Raw genomic sequence first — 16,428 nt, forward strand, 5'->3', positions numbered from 1 at the left:
AAATTCACTTAAAAATATCAAAGCGCTTTTAAGAATCTTTGACAAAGAAATTGCATTGTGTTGCATCAACACTGCCTACCAATAAATAAAGTGGCACTAAATGCTTAAGAGATCAGAACATCCGCAATAAACTCTCCTCCCACTCACCTTCCACTCAACACTGACATTTACTGTATTTTGTTATTTATTTATTGTTCTTAAGATAACTTTAACTCAGTTCATATCAAAAAGAAAAAGAAAACAAAAGAAAGTTTCCAAGGTATGACCTATATTGTGAAAATCCTCTATAACATACTCTATGAAATTGCTTTAGTACTCATACAGATGAAGGGTAAGAATCAGTTACAGACCAGACACATTTTTATTTGTCAAACTTCACTGTGCAGGTGCTCAAAGTATGTGTTAGCATGTGTGCATTATCTCTGTATTAATCTAGGGTTTTTACCTTTACAATAAGTGCCTTAAGGCAACTGTTGTTGTGATTTGGCGCTATATAAATAATATTGAATTGAATTGAATTAGCTGCTTTACTGACTCAGGTAACACGTGTCATACTGTGAACTTTACTTGCTATTTACGTCATTCGTTCACCAGAATGTTTTGGAGCTTTCAGTTTTCTTTCTGCAATGTGACATTAGGACCTCAATGAGGTTGACGGAAGACTTGTTGAAGTCCTGCTGGCATGCGGTGGTTTTAATGAGCGGAATAATGTATAAACTTGTCAAGTGAAAGGGATCGCCTGCGGTCGGATGGCCCTCTTGCTCTCCATGAGAGGTGAGCTGCACTTTCAGGCTGTTTCCAGCAGTCTTTGATGTGGTTGCGCAGTCGAGGCCATTTTTTTGTTATGAGTTAAAATGAGAAACCTTTTGTTCTTTGTTACAGCTTCAGCAGGTTTTTTTTTTGGCAGTGACAGTTGGCAGTTTAAAAAAAATGGATTATGACACATTGTGTTTTTTACAAGAGTATTCACTTTTAATTAGCATAGTATTAAGGATAGGACCTGTTCTTTGTAGATAATCCTGGTGCAAAGGCTGAGAGGTTGGAAATCATTTGTCATATCCAGACTTTGTTTCTGGGGTTTGATGGAGATGCTATACAACTCTTTAGTGGCTTCCAGGCAGCATAGGCACTATAGTAGAAAAACAAAGAGGCTTGTTTGACTTGGCCCATGAGAGTCATTACTGAGGCTTTAAAATCAGAGACTACTGGAAAACCAGCAGGTTGTCTAAATTGAATAGCCAGTTCCTGGTTTGACAGCAGGATATGACAGTATACACTCGGGCACCATTTAAGTTTGAAGAGGGCAGACTTGCATGATTGTGTTCAGAGTAAATGTCAGTCTTGGGTAAAATGAAAGTGCAATAGAACATTTTTTTAAACCAACATTTCAGCGAGTGGCTTGCATGGTTGTTGGCACCGCATTCTTTTGTTTTCTCTTTGATATTAAGAAGATTTTTTATATTTCACAAGTTTTACCAATTATTTTAACTGCTTTCTATCTTTTTTTTTGAACTGCCGGTATTTTCAGACTTTAGAGGTTAGTACCACATGTTAAACGATGATGTATTTTGCAATAAGGTTTTAGTGAGTTTGGTGTTTATCTCAGAAAAAGAATGTCCTCTGTGGAGTTTTGATATCATTCAAATTTAATACACAACTTTAAATGTCATCTGTATTTGTTTAAATCAAGTTATTGTTAAAACTAGTACAAGTATAACTTATACAATGTGTGTGCAAGAGTGTGTGCAATCACGGACATGTGTGATGGGAGGTTAAACTCTGCCTTAAACTCTACCTCGTTGTCTATTAGCAGCATTGACAGCTTAGCCAGCACATTCTGTCTCTGCCCTCTTCCTGTAATAACCTGCCCTGTTACCGCCAGCCTCCGCCCAGTATCCGAGTATATTGTTAGGTGATTGGAATTGGGCAAGCATGAAATGGAAGTCACGTTAATATTGATCCAAATGTTTAACGGGGTGTTTTACCTCCGAGTGTCCTTGCTGTCTCATTTCAGGTGAGCACCTTCTCTCAGAGCTGATTGCCCCAGGCAGAGATCTTTATAGCTCTGTACTTCTGCGGAGGCAGAGTCATGATGTGATATTAACCTTCTCCAGCTCGCTCCAGCTTTATAATCACAGATATTAAATGAAGATAAATGAGCTGGCTAACATGTAAATCCAAAATAACGACATTTGAATGCTGCTTTTCAGCAAGTATATGGAGGTGTGGGGATTATTAGACCTTGTTTTAAGTGTTTTGATGAAGAGAAGAGATTGTTTGTAACCTCTGATTATTCCAGGATATTGGATAAAGATTACCCCAAGTGGAAGCGTCTGCACTGTATAAACTCCCTTACATCAAAGTTGTTATGTTTACACATACAGATGGCCCGCATTGCAGTAAGTATGAAGTTGTCATTCCCCCTCCTCCCTCATTTCATCTTTCAGTGCAGAGTAAATAAAAGTATAGAGACAAGAGGCTGAATTGCATCGCCCTTCACAGTAATGCAATCCCATGAGCAGGACTCTTGTGGAATGTGGAGCCTGTGGAGAGCAAGCGTAGGAGGACAGGATTTGAATCTAGGAAACGGAAGAGATATATTTAAACTGTTCTATAGAGTTCATATTCTATAGATGTTGGAATGAGTGCGCAAAACTTGTGTGAATGATAGTGCAGTCTGGTGATAGTGTTGTAAATAATCTATGTATGTATAAAACAGCAACGCTCCTGAAGAAGCTCTAGAGTTGTTTTTTTTTTAAAGTCAGGTAAGACTTGAGATTTTTAAGTTGGGGTCTACCTTGAGATACAAGTTTTGTTTTTGTTTTTTCTTCCAAATATATGGAGTTTTATTTACAGCATAATAAGTGAATTACGAGATGTAACAAATTGTTGAAGATTTTCCCTGTGGCTCATACTGCTATTTATGTGTCTAGATTACTTTGGTGTGAATTTTCCTGTTTTGGCACTATGTCTTCCTGCAGTTAAATATAATGGAACCAGGTGGCATTTACCTGCTCGAAGCACCAAAAATATACATATAAAAAGTGTCACTTTCCAGAAATCACGATCCACAATTTAATTCTTCCACACACCTTGTTCTGAGTACGAACTGATTTCTCACTGGTGTACATTTATCAGCCAAAACAAGAATGCAGCTAGCTAAGAATGCGGAGTAGAGTGTCATTAATGTTTACTTGCATAAGGAGGAACCTCTAATCATGGATAGATGGATGCTTCCTCAGAAAGGAAGAGTGATACAGTTGACAATCATAATTGAACAGAACCGCTCACAACAAAGCTAATAATGAAATACATTTTTGAACTGTGTTCTTTGGAAAGTGCCATTTATTTTATTAAGCTGACATCGTCTCCATTAGTGGGCGACTCTTAACAAAAAAAATGGATAAACAGGACTACAGGCTGGAGTACAAATAAGGAGAATTGATTTTGGGATGAACATATGAGAGAAGGATGTTGTGGATTTCTTTTTGAGGAATGGCGAAAAGTGTAAGAGGGAGGGTCTATATTATACATAAGACTTGCAAAAAGCCATGCTTACACTACACTACTGAGATAAAAAATAAAATTCCAGTGCCACAACCCTCTGTATCAATACAAGAATGGACCCTGGCAGTGTTGCTATAGTTGATTAAATGCTCCTTTGAAGGCTTTTCAAAGCTCATCTTTTCCACATTGTGTAATAAAACTGCTCAACCCTAAAATATTTTCAAAATGGGAGCCTTTATCTAAGCTTGAAAAGTTTATTTGAACTGAACAACTGAATAACTTTTTAAATCCTTTAGCATATTTTAAACTCTATATAACAAATCTGTCTGACCAGGGCAAAAATTAAAGATGAAGTTAGACTCAGTGTTTTAAAGAAAGTTGTGCCACATTGGGCATTGCATATCCGAGAGGGTGAACTCCGGACTTTGTGCGTTCAGAGACGGCCTCTGTTAGTGACAGCCGGCAGGTCTTCATCAGCCTCCACTGAGGTCATGAAAGCTCTGCATTGCACTTTACTGAGTGTAATTAGTGCACTCTGAGGCAGTTTCAACTCGGTGATTGAACAAAACGACCCAGGAGACCAGTGATCGGTAGCTCCTCCTGGAACTGTTTCTAAAGAGCTTAAAAGCAAACTGCTGTGACACTTAGGAGTCAATGACAGTAACTTTTCACAGATTGCTGTGTATGTTATTCTATGTTATGTTAATACTGTTGATCAGGATATGAGCCAGCGGCTTGGGCTTGTGAGAGGCAGTCAGAGCTTTCTACCACATAGCTTTTTTTTTCTCTCTTTTGCATGCTTATTTATTTTATTATTGTTATCATTATTATTTTGTAGTTTTCAGTTTGATTAGTAAATACAATACAAAATATAATAACTGCTTCGTTAAGTTTGCGTAAAGATTTTCCTGGGACTGAAATGCAAACTTTGACATTAACCGTGTCGTAGAGAGGTTTTCTCACAGAAAACCTTAAGGCCAAAAAAATAAATAAATCTGTGTATATTTTGGGGGATTTATAAAACCAAAATAAGTACAACGGTCCAGGAAGTTGGTTCAGACATCTGCTTTTTATTGTTATTTATTCTAAATTTACAGAGGAGGAACAGTGTCCCAGCACATTACTGAAAAGAAGATTAAGCAGTATCTCAAAGTAGTCCCTGAGTAAACAGTTTGTAATAGCAAGGGTAAAATCAAACAGACATTTGCAGCAATTAAAAACTGTATTCATCCAAGTCTTTTCATTGTGGCGTTAAGACATACAAAAACTACACAACTCTCCAGATTTAATTATTGCCAAGGCAGGCAGGAAACAAAATACAAAAAGAACATCTATTACTTTTTCTCCAATCCTAAACTCCGAATTGTTACATTCAAGCCTACTAAAGCCAACTCCACAAAAACATAGCAAACTCTTTTGTTGCTGTTTTTAATGTTTGAATGGTGCATTGAGTTTGATGTTATATCAACAAGTCGGTGCTTTAGAAACATGGCAACCCACCAAAAAAGAGAGAGATCTTACCTCAAAGTCCACTTTTGCACGGTTGAAACATATCATAGCAAAACATTACAGTGTGATGGAGTAGAGGACATTCATATGCATCCATCCATGAGAGTTTATCCGCAACCAGGAAGTTAACCTTGGAGAAAACAGTGCCTGCATATCAAAGTAAACTGGAAACTACAAAAGAAAAACTTGAATGAAAAGACACGAGCACAACCAAAGTGGATCATAAATTTATTTTTGCTAAATGGGTATCACAGAGTCAAATATTCAACTAAACTATATAAATGACGGACTTTACCACCGGACTGGTGAGGGTGTAAGTAGAGCTCTGTCAGTGGATGTTGCATTTTTTTATTGTTGCGCTACATCAGAAACATAATAATATCAATTTTACCTGCAAAAGCAAAATAAGATAATTCATAAGGCACATTTCACTCCATCTATTTTTTTTATTGCTAAAGCATAGAGCTGAAAAGACTATGACATGTCCTTCAGTAGGCGACACGCATCTTCATCAGCCGGCCCTCGTCTCCATTCATTTTTATTTTGTGTCAATCACATGAGTCATATCAGGTCCTTGAAGGAACATTCCTCTTGTTTTGCTACATTCGCCCAGGGTGAACTCATGAAAAGCTTTCTAATGAGTCCGCCTCAACATGACTGCACAGCAAGTCCAGTAATGGTGACAAATTGTTGACTCTTCTCACAGCAGCACTTTTAATATGAGAGTCCATCCATGGCCATGACTCTAGAGAACATCGCTTTTCATGTCAGCACATTTTCTCCTACATGTCATACCACTCCATTTCTTATTTATAACCTTATTCATTTTCTTTTCTCTGAGAACTAAATTGCATTTTGGGCAAAGCTGGGTTCAGTCCTCTCCTTCTGCATTGTTGCCTGCCCTAAAAAAAGGAGATGTTGGTCGTTTGCATGTAGAAATCAGCATGGTTTATTTGGTCTACTCAACCCTGTCCAGACTTGCCAATCAGAACATCGGCCTGTCTGCCGAGGTTTCCCTCATTTACTCTGAGTATAATGATGGTTTACAGAATTACAGTTTTCAATTTCACTCTTTCTGCTTTGATTCCTGACCGCTGGCTGGCTTTTGGCTTTAACATTGCGCAGAATTCATTTCCGAAATGCTCAGACTGCTTCCTTTCGTCTGATGAAAGCACTCCAGATATGAGACAGAGCAGGAAGCAGACTTTTTTCTTCGTAGCAGTGTTGACAACAGTCAAATGTGACCTCTTCAAGACAAGGTACATGTTCCTCAGGGGAGGGAGAGGCGAATTAAGAACTGTGCTGAAAGGAAACATGTCAGGCTGGTGTCAGCCACCTCGCGTTTCGTGATATGTGTTCTTCCTTTCGCACGCGCAAATTTCTCCTCTGGTTATTTCCCACATTGGACGTCAGAAAGACAAATTCACATGAACGCTTTGAGCGGCTGTGTGGCAGGCACATGTTGGAGATGGGCTGATTTAAGCTGATAAATGTGTTGTTGGAGCTCTTTGTTTTTTTCAAGGATGTATGAACACATGCTTCACTATAGCCATATGATGAAGTCTTGGTCTAAGCAGCCTTCTAATTGTGCTGTCTGCACAGTCTCCTTCTTGTCAAGTATCTGCAAGAGGCAAATGATATCTCTAATCTGCTATGAGCTTAAGACGTATGCCTGACTCAGCTGTTGGTCTTTTAAGATGCAGGTAGCGTTTTGTTGTTGACCTTGTCTAAAAATAAAAGCTGAAACACCTCTGATGTTCAACCACTCGAAAAAGCAGTCAGCGAGCAAATGTGTACTCTGACATTCTTTTATATGGAATGGCAAGTACATTAGTGTGCATCTGTATCAGGTTCATCCCATGTATCACTATTCATTTCACGCTGAGATTCTCCATGCTTTATTTTTCTCAGTTTTTATACTTTACCATATGTTTGCATTTTAGTTTATAGATAGGAATAAAAAGGTTTTTTCCACCAAATATTATCCAAAAACATTTATATTTTCTCAACTGTTACCATGACTGTGTGTGTGTGTGTGTGTGGTTTAACTTTTTAACTTGATTTTTGCTGCTGTTGCAATAGTGTTGTTTTCTTGTTCGATATTTATTATCCCCTTGAGTAACTCACACTTATTTTCTTTTATTTAAATTCCTCACTGACTTTTCAAGCAAGTGATTGCTCAGTCGTAGGGTACAACTGCTAAACATTTTGATTGGATTTTACAGTTTTGCTGAGGAAAAATAAAGCACTGAAAACCTCTGTGGTAAATAGCAGAAATAGAAATAGACTGGTGGTGGATAAGTGGCTGAGAAAACTAATGAATAGGGGCTAGCAAGTAGCATCCTTCCAACAAAGGTATTTGTGTAGATTATGCTAACCTTCTGAAAGCATTATGTACACTTTATTACGTTATGCTTCAAAATATTTGCATATAAACTATAGAGGACAATGTGTATTATGATAAACATGTATATGAAATGAGTTCCCATGTTTTGAGCTTGGATAGCCTAATTAGGTTATAAGCCTTCCAATGCAACATAGTGCCTTATGAACTCAAATCAATATTAGATAGCAATGTTTCTGTGTGCTTTTCATGTTTATTTGTTTTTCTAAGAGTTTTCTGAAATAAAAAAGAAAAAAATCAAAGAAAAGAAATTCAAAACTATAGGCACACACTTCTGCCCCACCTGCTTTTAAATAATTATATATATATAAAAAAAATCATTAACCGAGTATCTCAATCTCATATAAGCACGGTTGCAAATCCTGCTATTAGCTTCAAAGAGCCGTAGACAACATTTAGTGCTCTCTCTTCCCGTACTTGCTTTTACAGCCTCTGAGAAGGACGAAGTGGTCAAGTCTAAGACGGTGTTCCGCAGCCCAACTGTCACCACTCAGAACTCCGAGACCGAACTAATACTGGATGGAGACGACGATGCTGTCAGCCTGCTGCAGGAGAAGGAGATGGACAACCTGGGTGGTAAGTATAAATCACCACTGCTGCTTGTTCCCATCCTAATAGCTGGCATAATCGGTGAAGTCATTGGATGCATGTGTTGTAGCATTTAAAGTGCACTAAAATGAAATTGCAGTGGTAAAAGTATATCTGAAAGTAAAAACCTTGAAATATTTGGTAAGAGCATGATGCACTGTAATTGTTTGGTACTTTTAGTATAACGTGATATATTGGATGTCGGATAATACACCTATTCTCATGCAATGATTTGACGGTATTAACCATAAAAAATAACCCTAATACCACACACATACTTGACAGCTACTGTATATTATAACATAATAAGTCACACTTTTAATAGATACAATCTATTGAATGGAAAACGTTTAAAATAGAATAGATTTTTATATTTGGGTGTTAAAGAAGCTTAATTATTCTTAATTCTGCTGCATTATTTAATTGTGAAGAGCCAAAGAATAGAAATTGTACTGATTAAAACATCTTAGATTTGTGTTACCTGTATGATTATTGTCGGATTTCACAGTCAGTATCCTAATACAGCTTTAATACAATTCAGTTAATAGTGTAGCATACTGTAAAGGTGGTGATTGGCCAAAACGTCTGTAATTTGACCAGAGTAATACATGTCTGGAGAAAATTGTGCTGCCTTTGAACCTCGGCACAGCTTTAAAAGGTAAGTTAGACAGAGTTCGCTTCAGCTTTGAGTGCAGCTCAAGAATGCTGGACTGCATTCTTGTCGATAAAGCCAGATCTTCACTTAACACCTCGTGCAAACAACTGGTGATTGATGTTTTGTGTGTGTGTGCGATGCCTAAAGTTATTTATTTTATTAGAATATAAAGTAATACTTAACCCTAGCAGTCATTCTACGTTCAGAAAAAACAAAAACATTTTTTTTTTCTATTGTTTGGTGAACAAGAACAAAAAGCAGCAAAAAAAAAAAAAAAAAAAGTAGATGCAGTTTTTCTACAAGTGGTGAAAGCCCATCACTCTTTGTTAGCAGTTGCTGTTGTCATGGGATGCTGTTTTAATTTCAGAATATATAAATAAACGCACACTGCATCAATGCTGTATATACATAACATTTTTAGCTCTTGGCCGACATGCCTTTTCAGTCATGATGTAAATTTAAATTTAAATGTTATGTGCTGTCATTTGTTTTTCCCTGATAGAGCATTCATGGTGGTTGGATTGTCTTCAAAACTAACAAAACTGAACTGATAATTAGAAGATGTTACCAGGTTCTGTTGGTTTAACTGCAGTTTCAGTGGTATGATTGCACAATCTTAGTACTTGAGTAGCTGTTAGGTTGCCAAACTGTTATTTCCAAATCCTGTAAAACCAGAGCTGCAACAAACTTGCATGACAGTAACAGATATAAATGCATGAATCGAATTTATTCATTCCAGGAACAAACTGTCATTTTTAAAAAAAAAATGTAGGGAAAGGGAATAGTCTAAAAACTATTGCCAGACACTTAAATAAACATCTCTCTTTCACAGTGGTGCATTACAGAGTTATTGTGGCTTAGCATATGGATCTCAGTCTGAACCAGGGCACTGCTGAGCAGTGAAATCCCCTCTAAGATCCCACAGATGAATCTCAGAGGAGGACACTCACCCCTCCTTTTTGTCCCAGGGCCAGCAGGCAGTCAAACACTCATGTCTGTCAGATGAACCCTGCACTGGTCTGCCTAAACGCCAACGCGAGTGCTAGCATACAAACCAAGTGTTTTATCCTCAGAGAATTAATAATGATACTGTACAAAACAGAAATGCTGAGGTTGAATATTTGAGATACATTTATGAAGTGTGAGCTGAAATTAGGAACCAAAATGTGAAGGTTGACACTGATTTTGATAAGTAAATTCTGGTTTAACTATGTATATAACTATTTGTGATAAATGGAAGTTGAATGCATTTCTTTTCTCTTTTTTTTTTACCAGTAGGGCAGCTCCCCTGCACTGTAACATTTGGGTAATGTTTTTACCAGGATGCTCTGTCTGTGTTTGTCCTGTATCTAATCTCAGGCATGAACAGCCTTAAAGACAGATCTGAGACTAGATCCTTGTCAACAACAGCGCTCCTCCTGCCAGCCACTGGGTCAGTGCCTGCAACTGCTGCCAAAGGGGCGGCGCCTGCACTCATGGGCTCCGGCAGTTGTGGTTACTGAACCTATGATTAGTTTTGCTCCCCCCACAAACGGTGGAAATGCTGTCTATGCCTGGGCTGGCATTAAATGAACCTTTTTGTATGCACATATTGTTACCAAAATCGGTGAAAATAGAAGTGTGTGTGTGTGAGAACAAAGAAGGGAGAAGTCAGAGCCTCCTCGCAGACTGTCTCTCGTATCAAAGAGGAGACTGTAAATATGACTGCTCAGCTGGCATCCCGGAACCATGTTAATATACCCCAAAGTGTGGTTTAGGCACCGCAACCATTTTGTTCTCCCTAATTTAGGCTTTCTGAATCCATTTTAGGTCTCCATTCATAGCGTTGATCCCTTGAGATGTAACATCTTCATAAAGAAAAAAGCAACATAATGTTTATGACCGTAAATCTCAAAGGATGGGAGAGGAAGAGAAAAAGTTTATTTTTGTTCCCAAAATTTGTTTTGTCATTTCAAACATCTGTGAGTACTTTCGTAGTTTAAAAAAATGCATGTCTTTGTATGTAAATGTGTGTGTGTATATATATATATATATATATATATATATATATATATATATATATATATATATATATATATATATATATATCTGCTATAAGTGGACGTGTAAGAATTTCTAACTAAATGATACTGCTCTGGTATGCTTGTAACCCATGTCCCTTTCTCTTTCTGTCATAATATAAAATCTAAATGCACTAATCAAACACTGCAGTCCACTAGATGGATTGTGGGTAATAATATACCCATCTTCTCAGCAGTTCTCCCAAACTCCCACCACAATGAAATGAGACTTTTCATCACTTCATTAAATTGGCCTGTCATTTAAGAAATATTTGCATTTTATTTAAGACAAAGGCCCATCAGCCTGGTAATTTAAGCTTTACTCTATATAGAGCACTCATGCTGCGCAACTCGTCCTGTGTAACTTGCCCCTAATTTCATTATTCTCATGTAAACATTTTAATGCCATATAGCCTAATTATGGAAGGATCCCTGAGGGGATTACTGCCTAATCCTCTTCCTGCCTATGAGCAATGGATGCTGTGGCTTAATGCTGGAAGCTATAGAGCATTTCTCTGTGCCTAGTCCTTCAGGGCAAATCTACAATGCTTTAGTCCTAGAGGTGTTACTTTTAGTAAGAGGTGGAACGCTTTATAATTTAAGGTCTGGTGTGAACAAAAGGGCAGTCAACTTTTATTGTCGCTCAACGCTTTTATGACAAAAAGAATCGATTGTATTTCAAATATTATTTTAATGTAAAAACAAATTCACATACTTTCACTCTTATTGGTACTCCCCCTCCCTTTTTAATCTCTCTCGCTGTCTCTCTCGCTCTCTTTTTAAACAAATACACCAGACCTTATCAGACATGCAGAAAAACAGGCTTGAGGTTACTGGTTACTTATATGAAGCTTGTAAGCAACGTGTAGCGTCTGCGCTGATAGCATCAGCAGATAGGATCACCGTTAATGGATCCGAGCAACGCTGAGGAAAGAAAAAAAAAATCAGGGAGGGCGGTTTAACTGTGCAGCCTGCAAGAGCGATGAAGGGGCGCTCTGGGAGTTGAGACCGAAATCCACTTGTATTCCTGTAACACTAGCGGCCATAATTGGCCGAGGAGCGCAGATTAAGATTGATGAGACATTAAAGTGGCTCTTTGGAGTTTAAGGAATCGATAAATATCCTGATTTCGAGAGGTTTCGTTTGAGAGCAGACAAATCACTGTAACGGTACTCCACAGCGACACTGATCTGAGAACAAGGAGGAGAAGGAGGGAGGAGACTGAAATGAAGATGTGATCACTATCAGCTGACCAGGGCCACAAGCCCACCTTAACACTCTCGACGACTTTTTGGAATTGAAAACGAGGTTTACTAGAGTTTTTTTTAATTATTATTTTCATTTATTTCTGTTTTTTATTGTCATTTTTATATTTAATTTTCCGAATTCGTCGCTTGGCTTGTCCCTGTCAAAACAGTCTTGAATAAAAATTGTGTAAAATCGTATTTTAATCTCATGTATAATAAGAGCGTTTTTCTTTTCTTATTTGGATTGCCTTTATGGAAACCATTCAGACTGCAAAAGCATTTTTTGTTCTCCTTAATAGTGTATATAAATATTGAAATTTATTGTAATAATTTTTAATTACATCCCTATAACTCCACTGAATACGCTGTATTTTCGTATGTACGGATGCACACTATGAGAAACAGGCCTTTAAAAACCCTACAATTGCCGTAATGTATACGTTATATTGATGAATTAAACCGTTTCAATAAAAAAAAACGCAATGCTTGAAAAAAGATTCAAATACATTCCTAATTATATCTACAGATGGTGGTAGTACGTCTGGGATTTGTGGATAATAGGCCGCGAGATGATGGTACCCCCTGTAATCGCATTGGGCAGTTTAGCGGAATTAGACTGATCTCGCTTTATTTAATATAATAATTGTTTTAAAAAAGAGTAATAATATTTTTTATTTTTTGCGCGTTACTTATTGAGCATGTGGCCATCCCCTCTGCACTCTACAGGCCCAGTGGTCCTGAGCAGCCCGGCCCAGCTTGTTGCCCCTGTCCTGGTGGCTCGGGGGACTCTGTCCATCACCACCACTGAAATCTACTTTGAGGTGGACGAGGATGACCCTGCCTTCAAAAGGGTCGACTCAAAGGTAAGTAACCTGCAAGCAAGTGTACAGCTCAAGTTTAAAGCGGCCAGTTGGTTTCAGACGTGCTTCTCGGTGTTTTTTGCCCTTCCGTTGCAATCGTCTTACAGGTGTTAAGCATTTACGTTTAATTTACTTATAAAATCAAAACGCGAGATTTCATGTTTTCTTGAAAAATAAAGTCCTTCGCTCTTCCGCATATGCTCTGTATTTTTTTTTTTTGAATAAGTTTATTGCTCCGATTTTTGTTATTAGGTCATATTTTTGGACCCCAGTGCTGTGTACTTAATACATTTTTCTTTCTTTTCTTTTCTTCCAATCTGCTGGATTCCTTTAAAATATTGAATAAGAAAACGTTAAATAAGAAAATTACTTTTTTCTTTCTTCCTCCCTTCTTTTCTTTTAGAAAGTTTGAAATGTAGAATACTAACGAGAGCATGAGATCCCCAACATGAAAAGTTCCAATAAATAATTATTTCTTCGCATTACGCCTACTTCACTATTTCAAATACACATTTAATAAAACCATAATGGGACACAAATATAAAACAGCTCGTTTTATTAGCTCTTTAAATTAGATCAAAGACAGAAATAAAAAAACAGATCACAGATGTTATAATCCAGTGTATTTCAAGTGCATTTTTTTTCCAATTAAACTGTAATATATATTTATACTATATATATGTTATCATTTTCTTTTCTTTCTTTTTTTAAATCATGTAGGCCTAAGCACGGTAGAGAAAAACAATTCAAATGTTTGTACTTTAAATAATAATTCAAGTAAATCGATGGAATGTTTTCAATGTAACAAAATGCTGTACGCCTACCATCAAAATGTAAACTTTTAAAAATTAGAAAAAGTCCATTGAAACAGGTGAATCAGACTACCACTGATGCAAGTATAAATTAAAAACGTTTCTACCAGATAAAGAAAAAAAAGTTCAGAAGTAGATTTAAACAGGTGGATCCTATTTACGTGTCACAGAACAACATTCACAATTTCAGACCACTCGAATCACAATCTATGAATGTATTTACAGTATAAAATGTACAGATGTGTTTTTTTGTTTTTCCAAAGGTTGTCTCGGGCTTTATTCTAAAGCGTTTAAGGAAATGCAGGATTTAGGCAGCCGTGTGACACGGAGAGGAAAGGAACCACTTCTGAGGTGGCCTCCTGGATTAGCCAATAATTTAAATTTAAGTATTGACACCTCCAAAAGGTGCACGGGGGGGAGTGACAAGCTAAGCTGTTATTTAAAAAAAGAAAATCATCTTGAAACAGGCTAGGCCAAAACATAACAACAGAAGACAGTCACATTTCACAAGACTTGCAAATCGGTTGGCAATATTTTGTGTCCGTTTAGGAGCTCATTAGGCCTCTTCAAAACATTTTTAAGACGAGGTGAACTAATATATTTTATTTTTTACCTCAGAGTTTCTCCAAGCTTTTGGGGTTGGTCAGTATTTCTCTCGCCAGTCGCCAAGTCTGTTTGGCTGCATTCTCTAGAGCAGAGTGAGGTTTTCCTTGAAACAGGTCTAAATTGGGCAGGAAATAATGAGGGCACCTTCTGCACTGCAAACACGAAATAAGTTGCAATAGTATCCCGTTCAGGCGATCGCCGAGGCAGTTCTCATCCCAGTCCGACTCCCTGGGATGCTTCTCACACTCGTAGGAAACCAAGGTTTTCATGTGGTAGTTGTTCAGAGGTTGCCCGGGCAGTTCGAGGTGACGGTCTCGCAACGCTTTGAGGACAGACAAGCACTTCTTCCTGCATCCACCCAGAAGGAGTCGGTTCTCGGCCTCTGCGAACTGCAGGACCCAGGCGTCGCTTTCTGCTGAGCTCTGCTTGCCGTTCAGGGAGTAGCACTCTTTGGATAAAAGATTGAAACCTTCCGCTTTGACTTCTGCCACCCTGTTAGGTCCCGGCCAGGGAATGTGAGGCAGGGGCCAGTGCGCAGCGCTCCGTGGCCAGATGCCAGTGCACTTGAAAGCTGGCGTGATTTGTACCACATATCTGTCTCTAATGCGCAGCTTCACTTCACTTGTGTCAGCGACCATTTTGACAACATCTCTGTAGCTGCATTTGTCTACTGCCTGCGCCACCAGTGTCTGAAATCTCGATCGGATCTTGCGCGCAGAGAGGTAACCGGAGGCTGTGATGAATTCGACCCACAGAGACATGCTTCTCTTGCGGCCATCGCTGAGTTTGAGGACGGCGCAGCCGGGAATGGACCCGTCGTCCACAAAGTTGAATACTCCCATCTGATTCAGATAGAGCACAACCTCGAATTCAGTGGGCGAAATGACCTCCAGTCCCTCGAAACGATTATCCATCTCGCTGAGAGAGCTGATGAAGCGGGGCTCCTGCACCTCCACCTCCTTCAGGACATCCGAAACCACCTTGCACACCTCTCGGATGGTTTTGGCGATGGCTGCTTTCCGAGACTGACATTTCTCGTTGTAGTATTTGTTGAGGTGATACACCAACTTTGCCTGGGCGGCTATCATATTAGGGCAGAGATCCGGGTTATACACCGGAGTCTCGCAGTAAGCCGAGGGATCCAACGCGACTGTTTGTACGGGAGCCAATTTTAGAGAAGAAAGAAAGCTATCTAAAAAGAAAAAAGTATATTTATAAAACAAATAAGCTGTGCTCAGAGCACACGCGTAAAAATCATATCACAACATTCACAGCTGGTGTGCCGTAAACTGCATTGAAGTGTTCAAAGCAAGTCCTCGAAATTAGAAGGGTGTCGTGATTAAAAGTCCATTTCAGTCTTGTTCAGTAGAAATGCCTTTTTCGTTTTTGTCTGATCACTGTGCCAGTTAAGAGTCCGCGTAATTGCGCAGAGTGGAGTGTGTCCTCTTGACGCAGACGCCCGGTATTGCTGTGTTTTACAACGGGAACACACACACACACACACACACACACTTTATTATAAGGGAGGAGTTGAAACCAAGATGTCCAATCGCTGTCCGATGCGTCACCGCAGTTTATCGAAAACAAATTCATCCCCGGGTGTTATATACAAGTAAAAAGTACAGGTACTAGTAGTATATCGAGGAGCGGAAGTACACCTACGCATTTGGAGAGAAGAAGAAAGCAGAATTTCCACAGCTCAACGTGTCTTATTTTCCTTGGACGCTATCTTCTATGTTTTTTAGTGCACTTTGTTGAATCATATTTGAAACAGTAGGTGGGTTTAGAATTGTTTGGTATTCATGTATTCGTCTAATAAACGGCTCAGTTTTCAGTTTTATTTAAATTGTCCTCTTTCTGCATCGCACGAGATCGATTTTTTCATGTAGGTTAAAGCAGATAAATCACAATTTAAACGGAGAAATGCACACAGCAATATATTTATATGTATGGATTAAAAATACTTTTGTACATTTTAAGACATAAATTAATGAAAACAATCAAGCTTTGCTTTTTTAATTGGATCTTTAAATGTTATGTTAGGTGAATAAACAGCGTTGAACTACCGCCTTTATTTTGCAAGAATAAAATAGTTTTAAGCTATTTATCATTTTTGACTTATTATTTAATTTAGTAGTTGTGAGTTTGAGTAACTTATGTCAGCTTTAAAAATTCAGCTT

The 16,428-nt window shown here is 38.3% G+C and overlaps 2 protein-coding genes across 3 annotated transcripts in view; one reads left to right on the forward strand and one right to left on the reverse strand.

Moving 5' to 3' along the window:
- nbeab (neurobeachin b) overlaps positions 1–16,428 on the forward strand; it is a 201,267-nt gene that overhangs the window by 126,753 nt on the left and 58,086 nt on the right. For both annotated transcript variants that reach the window (XM_087851111.1, XM_087851113.1), the window contains exons 39-40: positions 7,850–7,996; positions 12,697–12,833. In XM_087851111.1, the coding sequence (XP_087707237.1) occupies positions 7,850–7,996; positions 12,697–12,833 (284 nt within the window). The remainder of the gene's footprint in view (positions 1–7,849; positions 7,997–12,696; positions 12,834–16,428) is intronic.
- On the reverse strand, positions 13,385–15,727 carry mab21l1 (mab-21-like 1). Its single transcript, XM_006796574.3, has one exon. It carries the CDS (start codon positions 15,334–15,336, stop codon positions 14,257–14,259), a length of 1,080 nt encoding a protein of 359 aa, XP_006796637.1. The 5' UTR covers positions 15,337–15,727; the 3' UTR covers positions 13,385–14,256.

The sequence above is a fragment of the Neolamprologus brichardi genome, chromosome 14 (assembly GCF_056152115.1).
Source record: "Neolamprologus brichardi isolate AB-2024 chromosome 14, ASM5615211v1, whole genome shotgun sequence".
Lineage (NCBI taxonomy): Eukaryota > Metazoa > Chordata > Actinopteri > Cichliformes > Cichlidae > Neolamprologus > Neolamprologus brichardi.

Coding starts and splice junctions, on each gene's coding strand:
- mab21l1 (XM_006796574.3), bottom strand. CDS start 15,336: ATGATAGCCGCCCAGGCAAAGTTGGTGTATCACCTCAACAAATACTAC.